A 17,344-nucleotide genomic window follows, 5' to 3' on the forward strand; every position below is an offset into this window, starting at 1 on the left:
TCTAAACAAAACATACAAACCTGATACAGCCACACTATTTATTGTCCATTGTTTGCGCTGATCACACACACACATTCCTATTTCTAATGACAGAGGTGAGATAATTTTTTCTTATGCCTGGATTGTACCACATGCCACATAGAGGCATGCACTGTAGATAGCCTACTTATGGAAAACTGTCGGCTCTTCAACTGAAATCTACCTAGGTCCAATGTTGTTGTTTTTTAAAAGTAAAGTACATTGGTTTGTAAGTTGTTTCACCTGTCACAGTGGTTCAGTTTCACTGAGATCAAATGTTATTCCAGTTCTCCTGGTTTCACTCTTCATTCAAGCTTATTGGCTGTGACAGTTGGTGGAGGGTGAACCCAGTAACACCCTGTGTTTTCTTGTGTTGGTCTGTTGGAACAGGTTAGTAGCAACCCCAGCAAGTCAAACTAGTGGCTCAGCCTTCAATAAGCCCGAGCAGGACTAGAGCAACACAAAGAATCCATCCATTCCAGACCTACCTTAATCCACTATCAAGGTCAGGTCAGGAGCAACATGAAACTGTGGATGCTACTATTGTCAACTACCTATGCTAACTTCATCTCACTGTAAGTCAGAGGAGGCTGGTGGGGGGAGCTATAGGAGGATGGGCTCATTGTAATGGCTGGAATGGAATTAAACACCTCAAACATATGGAAACCACATTTGACTCCATTCCATTTATCCCTTTTCAACAATTCCAATGAGCCTGTCTTCCTATAGCTCCTCCCACCAGTCTTCATTGCTCTACTTGTGTTAAACATTTTCATTACCATAATGATTTTAGGTGAGAGTTGAAAACATGCATTGTTACAGAATTATGCTTTTCACGTGAAGGTTAATGTTTACTTGAATTACCCCACAGCAATTAATCCCCAGTGATCAAGCAATTATCAAAACTGCCTAACTGTTTTTTGGTGGACCGCGTTGTTCTTTTTTTAGGTATCACTTGCACCAGAAACATCCAGTTCTCACTCCAACTCACTTAGTAGGTGTGTTAACGACACCCAAGACTAAATCGTTTGAATTGGGCGTCTGAGATTGGGTGTCGTATTAAACTGTAATATCCTGTCCTCTGGTGGAGACTCGAGACTCAGCAGCATTACTTTATAATGAAACACCTCCTTTATCAGTAAAGGCTCTTTTTCTTTTTGGAAATTTGCTAGCCCTTCCTTACAGACATGATTAATGTAATCATGTCAGCCATTACAGACATGATTAATGTAATCATGTCAGCCCTTACAGACATGATTAATGTAATCATGTCAGCCATTACAGACATGATTAATGTAATCATGTCAGCCCTTAAACGTGATTAATGTAATCATGTCAGCTATTACAGACATGATTAATGTAATGTTGTCAGCCATTACAGACATGATTAATGTAATCATGTCAGCCCTTACAGACATGATTAATGTAATCATGTCAGCCCTTACAGACATGATTAATGTAATCATGTCAGCCATTACAGACATGATTAATGTAATCATGTCAGCCCTTAAACGTGATTAATGTAATCATGTCAGCCATTACAGACATGATTAATGTAATGTTGTCAGCCATTACAGACATGATTAATGTAATCATGTCAGCCATTACAGACATGATTAATGTAATGTTGCCAGCCCTTACAGACATGATTAATGTAATCATGTCAGCCCTTACAGACATGATTAATGTAATCATGTCAGCCACTACAGACATGATTAATGTAATGTTGTCAGCCATTACAGACATGATTAATGTAATCATGTCAGCCACTACAGACATGATTAATGTAATGTTGTCAGCCATTACAGACATGATTAATGTAATCATGTCAGCCCTTACAGACATGATTAATGTAATCATGTCAGCCCTTACAGACATGATTAATGTAATCATGTCAGCCATTACAGACATGATTAATGTAATCATGTCAGCCATTACAGACATGATTAATGTAATGTTGTCAGCCCTTACAGACATGATTAATGTAATCATGTCAGCCACTACAGACATGATTAATGTAATGTTGTCAGCCATTACAGACATGATTAATGTAATCATGTCAGCCACTACAGACATGATTAATGTAATGTTGTCAGCCATTACAGACATGATTAATGTAATCATGTCAGCCCTTACAGACATGATTAATGTAATCATGTCAGCCCTTACAGACATGATTAATGTAATCATGTCAGCCCTTACAGACATGATTAATGTAATCATGTCAGCCATTACAGACATGATTAATGTAATGTTGTCAGACATTACAGACATGATTAATGTAATCATGATTATTAATGTAATCATGTCAGCCATTACAGACATGATTAATGTAATCATGTCAGCCCTTACAGACATGATTAATGTAATCATGTCAGCCCTTACAGACATGATTAATGTAATCATGTCAGCCATTACAGACATGATTAATGTAATGTTACCAGCCCTTACAGACATGATTAATGTAATGTTGCCAGCCATTACAGACATGATTAATGTAATGTTGCCAGCCATTACAGACATGATTAATGTAATGTTGCCAGCCATTACAGACATGATTAATGTAATCATGTCAGCCCTTACAGACATGATTAATGTAATCATGTCAGCCATTACAGACATGATTAATGTAACTCATCCTAGAATCACAAACTTTTACAGATGCACATTCGAGAACATCCTGTCAGGCTGTATCACCGCCTGGTACGGCAACTGCTCCGCCCACAACCGCGAGGCTCTCCAGAGGGTGGTGCGGTCTGCACAACGCATCACCGGGAGCAAACTACCTGCCCTCCAGGACACCTACAGCACCCGATGTCACAGGAAGGCCAAAAAGATCAAAGGCAACAACCACCCGAGCCACTGCCTGTTCACCCCGCTACCATCCAGAAGGCGAGGTCAGTACAGGTGCATCAAAGCAGGGACCGAGAGAGTGAAAAACAGCTTCTATCTCAAGGCCATTTGATTTGATCCTGACCACAAAAAAATGTGGCTAAAATGAAATCCACAATAGCCTAACCCTGAGAAGTGGGATTTCCCCCTAGGGTGGTTGGGTTTAGGAGAGGTGGCAATCTGCAGGCTTCCTCCACTTAAAAGCAGACCATCCATGTGTTCTTCTGTCCATTATATTGCACACAGCTGTAACATGGGATATGTCATTCATAATATAGGTTATTTAACACATTTTGCATTAATAGTGATTGACAATCCACCACACTTTGAGGAAACGTGCAAAAACGTCAAACAAGGTCAAATAAATACAAAGTGGACACTTTATTTTACAAATTAATCTGTTTCTGTTTATTTTTTTTCATATATTGATTTTTCTCATTTAGACAATGACTCAAAATGTCAATAACAATGGCTATAATGTGATAGAAGACAACAAAAAAATGAGATCCAATATACATCATATAGACATTAAATACGTATTGAAACAAACACCAAAAAGGAGAATGTAAAACAACAAAATAAACATTTGAGTAAAAAAACAAGGTACAAGTCAGGGAAAAGCGTTGGTGTTTCAGCTGAAGTTCCCGCTCAATGTCTAAAAGTGACACACAATCATTAAAGCCTTCTATCCAAAAACCATTGGTCGTCTTTCATCGTCAGAGAATAGAACAGCCAATCAATCACACTTTACATCCAAGGGAAGGGGATAGTAGTACAAGTATGTCACGTCTAGAAAATAACTACGGTGACGGCATTCTGAGTAGAATGACAGTTTTAAGGTATGGCAGTGTAAAAAGTGCTGATTCTCCCATACTGAGGGAATGAAGATCATCCCAACCCCACATTCATTGTGCTGGAGTACAGTATAGCATCATTATCAGAATCCACCTGCAATCTCTAGTCATATGTTCAAGACACAAGAACCAGTCTTATCCAGGGCTATACATGAATTCTCCACTAGTCTTTCCTCCTTTCGCAAAATAAATTCATGTAAACGACAAGTAGAGTGATGTTCAATGTAGGGATGTTGAGGACGCCTAGACCTGTTTCTCTATCAGTGTGTGTGTGTGTGTGTGTGTGTGTGTGTGTGTGTAGATCTTTGAAACCAAGAGACCCAAACAGACAGGCCCACAGAGCAGTCAGTAGCAAGGAGCCATTCTACATTGCGGGACAGGGACCTACTGGATGGTGCATACAAGAGGAGAGACTAAGACCACGAAGTAACTTTGACTGAATATAAAAATAACCGTTTCTTGCAGTTCCAATGTCATTTCTCGATGATTTTTTTTTTTTTACGACTGGGAATACATTCTATGCTAACATGCAGAACTAGCAAGTGGTGCACTGTCTATGTTATATTTCAGTGCAGGCCATTCAGAATAATAGCATTGAGATCCTGGTAAGAGGACTAAGGTGCATATGTGCCATTCAGTTCTCACGTATTTCATTGATGAAGCTTTTGGGGATTCTAGCATTGTCTCTCAGTTCCATCGCCAGTATGTGAAGGATCTCTTGGGTGGTTTGTGTTTGGGTGAAACTGCAGTGGAGAAACAGGTCTGTCAGTGCAACAGTTCAGGACAGTGGGTTTGAACATGGATGGATCAATGTGACGGGGTCATGATGAGAGAGGGCGGGGGCACCCACCTGCCGTGCCCACATCTCAAATCATCTACACATAGAGAGGCAATCTGCTGGTTACATGGCTGTCTTTGGAAGTGCTTCTGTGAGTGACTGAGGAAAAGCAGGTGACCCGTCCAGTCTAAACACTGCGTCTGCGGACGTAGAGCTACATCAACCCAGTTGTCGCGCTCTCTCTCTCCAGTGTCTGTTACCCGCAACAGATCATTCAAGAACATAAAGTCCTATCATGACCTGCCTGCCACGCCCACCTGGCTCCCACGATCACACCCGTTCACAACAGCTGCAAGAATGTGGATTTAGAAACAGATATCATATTCAAGCGTCTCTCTGTCTCCCTTTCTGATTCGAAAAGTGAATCAAGGTTCAAGTTGGAATTCAATAATTCAAGTAATTTGTCGCTACAAAGTGAGGCTTTGTAGGTGAGACCCATAGCTAGATTGATAGATAGATTAACTAGTCTATGTTCCTGTCATTGAGAAGCACCTTTTGTAATAAACATTGCATTATATCAATCCACATTCTTGCATTGTGTGTGTGTGTGTGTGTGTGTGTTGGACAACAGTGTTTGTTCATAGGGTTATGTGTTGCCGGGAAAAGTAGAGGATTGCTCAGCAACTCAGAGAAGTACTTATTGCTACAGCAAATCAGAATTGAAATGCATCAATGTAATTCAGGTAGTGTAGAACAGTGCCAGGTATAAGCCCATAGCAACCGCAGTTCACCTTAAACCACACATCTCCTCTCTATCTAAAACCATATCTCGTCAAACCATTTGTTCTAAATCACATTTGTCTTGAAACAGAACAAAAGTTTGAAGGGTATGTTAGTATCATATTGCAGGTAAAATACAGTCGATAAAACTATTACTTTTTGAAAAACAGATCTCCTGACACAAAACAAAATCCGTTCATCGCCAAGGAAAAGAATACGCACAAAGTCAATAAAAAGTTCATTCTGCACTACAAAGAGGACTGCCAACACAAGACCAGTCAGTGTATCCGGTGAGAGGGATATAGGCCCACGCATTGGAGCTTGATAACCAAGCCTACACTCTTAGAAAACAAATTATTATCATTCTAGAACCTAAAAGGGTTATTCAACTGTCCAAAAGGGTTCTACCTGGAACCAAAAAGGGTTCTCTTATGGGGACAGCCGAAGAAGCCTTTTGGAACCGTTTTTTCTAAGAGAGTAGCTGTGCTGTACCCTATGTTGTTGTGGCAAATTAAAACTGGTAAGAGGTTTGTTTCAACCTGTGCCATGCTTTTGTTTGAAGCACAGTCACTAGCACAGTCACATAGTATTCCCTAGAAGTAAAACGCTGGCCTGCATACTGCACACTGGAAACCCGTTGGCCGAATCACTTACTCACAATGGGCTGAAAGCACAGCTATCGACTCAGGCTTTAATCTAGAGTGCTGATGTTACAACAAAAACAAGCCTTTGCTTTCTTGTCTCCCTAGAGCTGTTGGAACAGTCTTAAAACGACAGCTTCTCTGTGGCTTTAACCCTCCACGCCTCTGTTGTCGTCAACAACAAAACTAGAAGGCTGAGTCACAAGGTTTGGTCTTTGAGACACTGGAAGGAACACTCACTAGATGAGAAGATTACGTCGACTAGCTTCTGAAGGTTGCATAAGGCTCCATTCTTACCAATTCATTTACAATGATGACTATCCCCAACGTTACAGAACCTAATGGGAACGTTATGGCGGTATGAACTCTTAGCACCGTTTAGAGTACTGAAACGTCTATACAACCTGTTTCGCTTATACTTCTAGTTCAAACCACTTGCGACGATAGAGAGGCATTGACGTGTAACAACCACGGAGAAAAATACCGACCTATCGCCAATAACGCTCCAATAACGTCCTAATCATAAAACCAGTTCTCAGGGTGTGAAGTGGAGGACCTCCAGTGCGGTATGAGACTAACTTGGATCAGAATTAGAAAGTGAGGCGATGTCGTTACTGGCATCATTGAAAACACATGTAAAAACACTGGTGGTGGGGTATTATAATAGTGAGGAGGACATCACCTTATCTGGTTCTAGTCACAACATTCAGCACTGGAGGTCTTTGACATGGGGTCGAACGCTTGCGGTTCTTTTTGCTGGGCGACACGGAGAACCAGTGCCCTCCTTTTTGCACTGACAGGCAGGCAAGAGTGAGCATGGCATCGTTGACCAAATTGAAATAAAAAACAACAACAACAGAGCACTGAAACAAAGAGGAGCCTGGAAGGGAGGAGGACGCCGTGAAGATCCTCCTCCCTCGTCTCTCGTCTCTCCTCAGCTCACAGACCAGCGCTTGTCCTTTCCCATTCCAGTTGTGAGAAGATGAACCATGTCCGTTTAGTGGCGTGTCCCTGGAAAATGAACCGTGCGTGTGTGTGTGTTGAAGAGGTTTCACAACACGTGTGTTGTTGCGTTTCTTTCACAGTGTACATCGTCGATGATGTGTTGGGGAGTGTAAAAGTGTGTGTGTGCGTGTGTGTTTATCATAGTAGTTCTCTGAAATTTGTGATCATACACTGTATGTGTGTCATGTGTATATGTGTATATGTGTATGTGTGGAGTGCATGTGTTCGTATGTGTGTCTGTGTCTGAGGGGGGAATGTAAGGGACTTGAAGTGTGTGTGTGTGTGAGAGAGAGAGAGAGAGAATCGTCTGAGTGCAAGTGCAGACGGTTAGAGGGACCGGAGTTGGTGGGTGAGGTTGCGATTCATCATACAGTTCAGTCACACCTGTGACCTCTCCCCTCCTCACTCTCTCCGTTGCTCCTTCTCTTTGTTGAAAAAAAAAAAAATCTCCGTCCGTCAGTCTGTCTCTCTAGACGAAGGCCTCGGGCGTGCTGCCGTTGTTGATCTGGACGTAGATCTTGGGGTCCTCCTCGCGCTCCTGCTTCTGGCGTTGGAGCTGGCGGCTGTAGCAGAGCAGGTAGAGAGGCAGGCAGAAGCCCAGCACCGTCAGCCCCAGCAGGCCCACGTTGACCTGCACACAACCACACACAGGAAGTGACATCATCAGTCAGAAGAAAGGAGCGAACGGCTCTGCTGTTTTCACATTGGACAGCAGTGTGTGCTATGACATGTACTCTGGGCAGATTACTTTAGAACAAGGTGGCTGCTACACATCACTTGTATACAGTAGCTTTTGCGGCATTATGCTCATAGCACATGAGTGTACTTGGGTCTTCAGCATTAGTGAGCAATGGGTGTCCTGTAGTTTGTGTAAGCTCTGGGAAGGGTGAAAGGTCGTTGCTCTCTTACCCATAGGGGGTCTCCCTTCAGGGGGCCCATCATGGCCATGAAGAGGGGCTGCTGCAGCAGGGCAAACAGGGCGCTGATGAGGGACTGCATGCCTGTCAGACTGCCAAACTGAGACGACGGGTACCTAAGGAGGACAACCAGCATGAGGCACTTGTGTGAAGGGGACTGTGCGCACGCACACACGCACACACACACACACTCCGGAGACACTTACACAGCAGCATACAACCCGCCAACCGCAGAGTGGATGAATCCTCTCACAATGGTGTGCAGAATAAACGATAGAATCTGAGGGCAGAGAAGAAAGGAGAAAGAGAAATAGTTCAACATGTGTTCTAGAATCTACAGGCCCAGGGCATGCATGGTGCCCTGTTCCTCCATCCTAAAATGGAGTCCATGTTTAATAAATAATGACTGGACAGAGATGTTCCCAGAACTGGGTTGGAAATAACTTGCATAACTTGTAATGACACTTCTGTCCGCCAGGGGACACTGTTGCATTAAATAACGGCTCAGCTGCAACAACATGTGAGTCACTCGCCCTCTTTCTTTCTCTGCACCAAGAAAACTCCCTATGGGTCTCGGTGGGCTTTACCAAAACACTGGGATGCACGCAAGGAAATGTGCGCTTCTCCACCGCCACTAGAGGAAAGAGAGAGAGAGACGGAGGAGAGGAAACAGAGGGACAAGTTACCTGGAGAGGGAGGCTGGGGACGAGGCAGGTGACCCCGAAGCCTATCAGTAGCAAGTTGGTGAAGATGAAGGCCCGGGTGGCGTTGGTAATCTTCTGGATCTGTCTGTCCCGACGCTTGGGCTGGGTGAGATCTCTATCAGAGGGGACATCACATGTTACACACAGACTTATACTCACTGGTTATACAGATGACAGTCTTGTGGATACGGTCTTGTGGATGCTAGGGGAGTACGTGGGAGGCAGGGGAATGCTCTTCTGGAGTGTGTGTGTGTGCCTGAGTGAGCGTGTGCGTGCGAGCGTGGGTGCGTTCGAGCGTGCGGAACTCACCTTGTGCCCGGCTTCACGTTCTCATCCTCACACTCTTTGAGCTTCCAGTCCATAATGTACCCGATCACCGGAGCAGTCATCAGACACAGCAGCTGCAGCACTCCGAAAATGGAGGTGTACACACTCACTGTGAACGGCAGGAGAGACAGAGAAGTGTTATTCCCCAGGACTATTGCCTCCAAAGCTTACACGCCGTCAAAATAGCATGGTGTTTACAGCAAAATGGACAGGGTTGCAGATTAGGTTATGATTCATGGGGTAGGCCAGAGTCTTGAGTCAAAGTGAATCAGTGTCAGAGGCAGAGAGGGGAATAGATGGGCTGTGCTCGTCTAATCTAGCCTGAAGTCTTACCTACTTCCATCTTCTCCTCTGCAGACGCAGTAAGAAGTCAGTGTGACAGGAAGAGGAAGAGAGACAGACCAAGAAGAATTAGCCGAAGCAATTCAGAGATAGAAATAAGGGCAATGTGAAACAACTCCAGGGTGGGCGAGATTACAAAGGAGGTTACAAGAATGACAAAATAGCAGTTAGGTGACGAGTCGTGAGGTAAACTACTATGTCAACACTACAAAGGATCGATATCTTGTCATGTCTGTGTTCCAGGCACATTTTCAAGACGCACACACACGCACACACGCACCTGTGCTGAAGTCTCTGTCGGACAGCGACTCCAGGATGTTGTTCATGGCTCCCATGTAGAAGATGAGTCTCAGCTGGGTGACACACATGGTGATCAGGCTGAGCATGAAGATAGGACTCAGGATACTCTTCATGAAGGACTGGGCTGTGGACACACAGGAGGAGAGACAGATCGACAACAGCAACAGAACACGGAGGGTGACACACAGGACTGTAAGGTTTAGCATCAGATTGGAGTGAGGTTTCACTGTGTGCACTGTACAGGATAGGCCTTCTTTTCATTTCCTCCACATGCTGTGACGGAAAACTACCAGGACAAGCTGCTCAGAATCAACATGGAGGTAGGGAAATAGGGAAGCTCGGAGTCTAAATAGTCCACGGGTCCCTGGGGTGGCAAGGTAACATGTGGGGGGTCCGCGCTGTAAGCAAAGGGGCCCGGGGCCATGGTCCGTTAATCATCTACTGATCTCAAAGCTGTAAAAGCTGCGGCAGGGCAGTGGAAAAGTCTTAATGGTCACGCCACAGATGTGTCCAGCGTTTATTGCCCAGTGCTGCAGGTATCTCTCCAATGCTCTGGAGACGGGACCATCGTTGACATACCGGCTGGACAAGAGGCTTTAGAGGCTGGCACATGAGAGCAGGTGGTTCTAACCGTCTGTCTCCGCCTATAACACTGGGTCTCCCTGTGTCCTGGACCCATAATATGTGCTATTCACAATGTGTTTCAGAGTAGGATGTGGGATCAGTTTGGTCTTGCAGATCGTAATGAACAAGAGGGAGGGATCTGATCCTACAGTCTTGACTGGCACACTACAGTATGTGACCACAGGGGGATCAACAGTCGTCATGACACAAAACAGTCTCGTAGTGGGTTGGTTGATGTAAGAACCAATCCACCAAAATAAGTCCCATCCTTACAACCAAATAGATCACCACCATCACATACATCAGAATGATGAGTGGACAGACAGACCGACAGAGAGGGAGAGCGACAGAGAGGGGGAGAAAGACAGAGGGAGAGAAAGGGAGAGGGGCCCCTTGAAAACCTCCTGATACGTGGAACTTGTCCAGCAGGGTTACAGAACCGCGGGCATCCATCCTGTGTGTATAATGACCCCCCCCCCCCCCCCCAGAACCCTTACTGACTGCTACCTGCCCTCTGGTCCCTCTGGCCCGCTCTACCACCGCCACTTGAGCAGCACTTCTTGGAATGCGGTCCGAAACGATTGCACGGTCCGTTTGGTACCAAAGAGAGCCTGCAGAGAACCACAGGGCGCCCCGCTGGGAGTTTGTGACCCGAGGGCCGAGCTCGAGGGGGAGAGGGGGCACAACAGGGTGTGGAGGGGACACGTGGCTGATTTGAGTGTGTTTTGGAGGTTTGTGGCTAATTGCACTGTACAAATCTGGGTTAAGGCAAAGTTCACAGCCAGTTGCGCGTTTGCAGGATTTAATTTGGGAGAGGGAGGATGGCCTTGGTGACCTCAGAGCCAATGACAGCGCTCCCTCAGACAAGCTGGCAGCTGGGACCTAAACACTGGCTGGTGGGTGAGCCCACTCTGAAACATCAACATTGCACCGTTGTAGTTAGAGCCCGTATTTACAAAGAGTTATAGAGTATGGAATAGAATCCATCATAGAGGAACAGTCAACCATATTCTAGATCTGGACCTGTGTCTAGGATCAATTTAGCCTATTATATCATAACAAATATGATTATATGAAAAAGTGGGGGATCTGACCCTAGACCAGTACAAGCTACAGGCCCAGATCTAGCATATGGTCAACTGTTTACCTCTGTTTACCCATAAAGCAGGGCTACAATGATCCATTGTATTGTATCTAAATTCGACACCATGGCTGGAGCGGGGTGTTGTGTTGGACAGTTTTTGTGGGTCTTTTGACATCAGACAGGTTTCTGGCAGACATGTCCTTTGTTGTGTCCAAATGATGTGTAACAATGAAACTGGCATGCTGGCTTTTGGCCTCATGGAGTATGGATTTGTGGAGGTACAGAGCTTGAAACCCATTATGGCAAATCCATTTTGAGAATGAACCCCATCACACTCACAATGTGCACAGAAAATGCACAGTCATTATTTATTTTCCTACTCTCCATCTGAAAGACATCAAATGCATCATGTTCTCTGGTCTGGGATGAACAGATGTGGCCTGGCCAGACACTTACATTCCTCCTGGGACTTGCACTGGACCTCCAGGTCAACGGTGGAGAGACACAGCTTGTTGCCCTCCTGTTGGGCCAGCTCCGTGGGGTTTTGCTTCATGCTGTTCCCCACGCTGAGTCGTCTCCCCACCGTGGTCACCTGGCGGTAGAACTGCTTTCCAGTGATCTTATGGTCAAAGCCCAGCCAGCTGAACTTGATCTTCACACTGAGGGAGACAGAGAGACAAAGAGAGAGAGAGGGAGAAAGGGAGCAGGGGAAGAGGCCAAAACAGAGGAAAGGATGAGACTAAATCCAGCTGTATGAGAGCAAAGCCAGTTGAGCTCCTCACCTCATTAGCTTTCCTGTACACAGGGCCTCAAGCCCTCGCCATGCTGCAGAGGAACGTGTGCTGGGGGATGTAGTGTACTGAGCTCCAAGGAGAATGGAGACTCTATGGAAGGCCTTAATATTCCTACTCCAGCTTAAGTAGATGAACCTCAAGTCCTAGTATTATCCCCTAAACCTGTTATTCTTGGCTAATATTAGGTTAGAACTAATGCTATACTCTAACAAATAATATAAGTTATATCACATAATTAATGATATAAGTAGCAAATACTAGTAATACTAAACTAACATTAGGTTACAGGAATGTCTGCTATTTATAGGTTACCAGGAATGAAAATATGCTGTAAAACTAATAATAACTAAGAAAGCTAACTCATTTTATGTTAAGGAGTGTGATGTTGAGGAGTGTGATGTTGAGGAGTGTGATGTTGAGGAGTGTCTTACCTGTAGTCCATATCCTCAGGTCCAGGGAAGGGCTCCAGGGGCCAGTTGAAGAAGCAGTTGATGAAGACGAGGCCAGCGCAGGCAGCCCACACCAGCAGGATGGTGATGAAGGTGGCTCCAAGGTCATAGATCACCTGACGAGAGAGGAAGCAGGGACCAACAACCACAACATTAGCCTCTGTGTCCGACCTTCACACTGCCGTGGGGGAATAGGGAAGTAGAGTCCAACAGGTAGCCCTGATAGATGAAAGCATAGTTAGCCTCGATAGCTAGCCTCCATAATGGTGTGCATGAGTACGTAGACTAGCTAAGTAGATGCGTGTGTAAGTTACCTTGATCCCAGGGAAGGTGACAGCGGAGGATGCATACGATCCAATCATGAGAGCGATGAAGGTGGAACGAAGGTCACCAAACATATTGGGAAGCTGAGGAGAGAACACAAGAAAGAGACGGGACATAAGATTAGGCCACACTTGAATCAGACCAATGCAGTCACGCGCATAAAGACTCGTGTAAAAACGCATGAATAGCCATAGAGACGCTCAGTCACCGTTTTTCCAAAAATGGAAGGCCTGACATCACACTAGGAAATCGTAAATATGTTTTTGGGAGGTTGTTGACAGAGAATGAGTGATGTGGGTGGAGTCTTGGTGATGCTCCTCCCCCACACTATTTATGACGGAGTGAGAGAAAGTCCAGAGCAGCTTGCATATGTAGCCCTCTTCTTGAGCTTAAAGCACAGGCTGTTCCCAACTCAACTCCTAACTGTAAACAACTGTCCTTGAGAGGAGAAGGAAGGAGAGAGGGGGAGGGGAGGAAAGGAAGGAGGGAAGGAGGTAGAGGGAGAGAGAGTAAGAAAAATAACATTTTAAAAAACAACATATCTCCACTGTGTGTGCACTTGAATCTCCCATGACAGAGTCGGGGAAGGGAAAGGGAGGGAGAAGAAAAATGCCACTGATAAAAACACCAGCACAACAACTCCTGAACAGAGCTGTTTCATGGCATATTTATTGAACTGGGTCATAGTTCAACAGTTCTCCAAGAACTCCTCCGAAAACAATCTCTCCATCCGTCCATCCACCCTCACCACAGGTTCCCTGCTTGTCCGAGCCATGGAGGAAATCTCTCACCTCGTGCCGTGGCCTCCCCAGATGGCATTACCCTTAACCGCTCATTTGAACAAAGGTTAACGGCAGAATCAAAACGTCCCACATGACAGCTACACTAACAATCACATTCCAGGCCTCCTGGAGAAGTGAAATGAGCTGGGACCATCTCTATTATGACACTTACAGTAGGAGTGAGTAGAGCTCTACTGCAAACTCAGCACTGGTGCCTCGTTGTCAGGACAAGAAGAGGTGTGTGTTCATGTGTGTGTGTGTGTGTGTGTTTTACTATCCTTGTGGGGACCAGAAGTGGGGACATTTCTCCAGTCCCCACAAGGAAGAAGGGTATTTTAGGCTTAGGTGTTAGGGTTAAAATTAGGGTTAGGTTTAGGGGTTTGGGGTTAGGTTAGGTTAAGGGAAAATAGGATTTTGAATGGGAATCAATTGTTTGTTCTACACAAGGATAGTAAAACAAATGTGTGTGTGTGTGTGTATCAGGCTGGCAGATAGAAGAGAGAAACACTGGTCTTATGCAAGGCTACCTCTCCACCATCACTCCTAGCACCCTACCAACCTCCCACTTAGCACAGCTTCAACCAGCAGTGTTGGCTGTGGCATTGCCCTGGAATAAACTCATATGGAATATGCTGAATAATGTGCTTGAGCGTCATCAGGGATGTGACTTCCATTGCTCTGCTCTCCTCAGTTCCCCTATCTATGTGTCACCACCAGACCGTCAGTGTGTCATCAGACTATCACACGACTTTCAATGACCTCACTGAGTCAGTTACAGACGGACAGACAGACAGAGACAGACAGACAGCCCAAAACAGTTACTGACCCATGTCCCAGTCACCCTTTGTCTGTCTGTTCTGCTAATATTGTTGTTTACCAGGTTTGGATGTAATGGAACGAGTTCACCTGCCTTTGATCAAATGAAGGACATGCGGGGGAAAGGGAAATAGAATGAATTGTCAACAGAAGGTAGAGTCCAAAACATCAACGGAAGGTCCAAACCAGCTCCCAGCTTAAATGCTGCAATTACTGTAGTTTGCCTCATTAGTTTTAGTGGTCTGAAGTCAGTTTGACGGTGAGTTACTGTGGTGGTTCCCGAAACAAACCACTGCAGACAGTTCTCGTTCACGAGCGGAAATCAAACCACATAATTATGTGGTATAACTATGACATAATAAGAAGGATAGCCAACTGTCAATGTAATGAAGGAGGTAGATTTACAGCTTGTGAGAACAGGCAGGTTCAGGTTGGGAAACAGGACCTGTGTCACTTAGTGAAAAAGTCCAGGGGCGCTACGTTGTAGAACATTCAGATATAAATACTTTATAGGATGTAGAATAAGGAAATCACGTCAGCACTAATAATGACATTTCTCTCTGCAACGTTGAACGATGTTTTCCTACCTACCCTGGCTCTGATAGCGGTGTAGCCATGAGTTTGTCTCCCTAATCTACCTGGCCACAGTACAGTGTTCCAATTCCAATTCACTTCCCGAATTCTACTCCATCAGGCATGACTAAATAAAGTGTCTAGAGGCAGAAACGACAAAAACCCAGGGCTGGTTAATGATTGGCCAACTCTTTTCTCTCTAGGCCAATCTCAGTTAACCTGAGACATTACCTGTTCCTGTTTCATGAGTACTGTCTCTGGCTTGCATCCCAAATGGTACCTTGTTCCCTACATAGTGTACTACTTTTGACCAAGTCCCTATGGACCCTGGTCAAAAGTAGTGCACGGTATAGGGAATGGGGTGCCATTTGGGGCACAGAGCCATCTTTTTGTTAGCTATGCTAGTGCCAGGAAGAAAAGGCAGGGTCAATACAAATGGTGGACTGTCTGCATTCACCTACCAATCTCTATTTGGCTCCATTTTGGGATCTGAACAGTCATGGAGATAAAAGTCTGTTTGTATAGTGTTGGACTATGAACAGTGTCTAACTCTATAGGATGTACTGGAAGCTAAACAAGGTTGCTATGCACTTCCATTCTTTTACATGTGTGTATTGTTGTGAATTGTTAGATTCTACTGTCAACAACATGATGGGCAATCCAGTAGTCTTTAACCGATACAGGCTGATGACTGTGGCTCTATACACTGCAGTCGGTGCAGTGTTTGTGCCCTGAGCAGATAACAAAATGTCTGCAATACACTTTCAGACACTCACAGCGGTGACACTCGGCTACGTGCTAGCAGATATCACTTGAGGAAAATTGAGAAAACCCCTATCTGAAATGCTGAGTGATGTTTGCAGACAGTATAGAATGCCTGTGGTAAGCAGTTTTCCTCTAAAGCCATTTAAGGACGCAAGTCCTATCCTATTCTTATCTAAGTAAATACTACACATTCTACACTTTGCATATCAAACTGTTGCTTACAAGGCGAGGTGCATGAGTGTCTCAAATATGTGCACTGCAGTTCAACTTGGAAAACAAACCCTAGCCAGAAAACAACCCCTTGCGTCTGGGTTCATCTGATTATTTTGTGTGACGGCAGCAATGATTGTTATCTTTAGTGCAGCAGACGGAGAAAAAAGTGGGAGAGAAAAGAGGAGAGTGGAAGAGTGGAATAACTAAAAGCCTCTGAGGCACAAAGGCCAGAGAGAACAGACAAGGAGGAAATGGACGGAAGGGGGGGGGACAGAGAAGTGAAAGAGAGAAGAGGGGCTGCTGTTGCATAAAAGCAGTAATGCTTACTGGGCTGGTTCTCAGAAGCCAAAGGGAACCAGTACAAACCGGTCCAATCCTGACAGGACAGAACTCCATCATAAAATGAGTCAACATGCTGTGTCCCTGACGACCACATGCAGACAACACCGACCTGAATATCTCCATCTCTGTGCCATCACTCTACCACTCTCTCTCTCCCTCCCTCTTTCTCCCTTTCTCTCTCTGTCATCAACACTTTGTTTTGCAGTACTGGCCTTGTTGTGAATCCCTATCCACTCCTACTGGACGTTAAACCTAACGCTGAGTGTACAGTGAAAGCAAAAACAACAGCATGTGCAGCAGTTGACTGCCCTCTACGATCCATCCATGTCCTTTAATAAGGAAGTCGACATGACCCTGCGATCAGTCCTCCACAGTCGAATAGTGTCATCAAGCGCCAGTTAGCAAGTCAACCTCTGATGCTAGGACATTTTACAGGCAGGGGGGTGTCGGTGGTCGTGGTGGCGACCCTGTCTGAGTAGAGAAGAGCTATTGTTAGTCTAGCCTGGTCCAAGATCTGTTTGTGCTTTCCTGGCAGGAGAACAACATATGCAAATGTGGGACTAGCACAAACAGATCTGGGCCCAGTCTATCATTAGTCCACCTCAGCTTCGGCATTCATCTCTCTACCCCTTCCATCGTTCTCTTTCCAAGTGCCAGGAAGCAGTAAATAATCATCTAGGTAAATCGAGCCAGACTGAAACTTAATTCCCCCCAAGGACCTAATGACACAAATCCCGGAGAGGGATTGGGCCCAATGAAGAGGTCCTAAAATAGAAAGGATTAGAGTTTCATGCAAAACATGACTCAGAGATAATAGAATCATCTTAACACGTGCCGCAATGTACAAGAGGAGGAGCGCTGCGTGTGTATGCATGTGCGTGTATGCGTGGGAAGAGTGCGGAGAGAGGGGCTGGGGGGGTCTGGTTGAAAGAGAGAGAGATGGATAGAGGAAGGTTAGGAGAGATATCTGCAGTGGTGATTACTAATACTATGGCTGACTGAGGGAGAGACTGAGTTCAA

General features: G+C 45.2%; 1 protein-coding gene and 1 long non-coding RNA gene across 3 annotated transcripts in view; one reads left to right on the plus strand and one right to left on the minus strand.

Annotated features, from left to right (window-relative positions):
• On the plus strand, nucleotides 1-5,474 carry LOC135573987 (uncharacterized). Its single transcript, XR_010465084.1, has 3 exons — nucleotides 1-95; nucleotides 409-523; nucleotides 2,680-5,474. It is a non-coding gene; the product is annotated as an uncharacterized LOC135573987 (long non-coding RNA).
• The window catches only part of LOC115136996 (large neutral amino acids transporter small subunit 4-like), a 26,358-nt gene continuing 12,286 nt past the window's right edge, over nucleotides 3,273-17,344 (minus strand). The window contains exons 6-15 of one of the 2 annotated variants that reach the window (XM_029672954.2): nucleotides 12,824-12,916; nucleotides 12,492-12,625; nucleotides 11,723-11,925; nucleotides 9,539-9,682; nucleotides 9,250-9,267; nucleotides 8,899-9,025; nucleotides 8,572-8,704; nucleotides 8,092-8,165; nucleotides 7,878-8,001; nucleotides 3,273-7,599 (exon numbers count right to left, since the gene is read on the minus strand). In XM_029672954.2, coding sequence (XP_029528814.1) covers nucleotides 7,438-7,599; nucleotides 7,878-8,001; nucleotides 8,092-8,165; nucleotides 8,572-8,704; nucleotides 8,899-9,025; nucleotides 9,250-9,267; nucleotides 9,539-9,682; nucleotides 11,723-11,925; nucleotides 12,492-12,625; nucleotides 12,824-12,916 — 1,212 coding nt within the window. In that variant the 3' untranslated portion in view covers nucleotides 3,273-7,437. The remainder of the gene's footprint in view (nucleotides 7,600-7,877; nucleotides 8,002-8,091; nucleotides 8,166-8,571; nucleotides 8,705-8,898; nucleotides 9,026-9,249; nucleotides 9,268-9,538; nucleotides 9,683-11,722; nucleotides 11,926-12,491; nucleotides 12,626-12,823; nucleotides 12,917-17,344) is intronic. The other variant, XM_029672956.2, reaches the window with a different exon arrangement.

The sequence above is a fragment of the Oncorhynchus nerka genome, linkage group LG11 (genome assembly GCF_034236695.1).
Source record: "Oncorhynchus nerka isolate Pitt River linkage group LG11, Oner_Uvic_2.0, whole genome shotgun sequence".
In the NCBI taxonomy this organism is placed as follows: Eukaryota; Metazoa; Chordata; class Actinopteri; order Salmoniformes; family Salmonidae; genus Oncorhynchus; species Oncorhynchus nerka.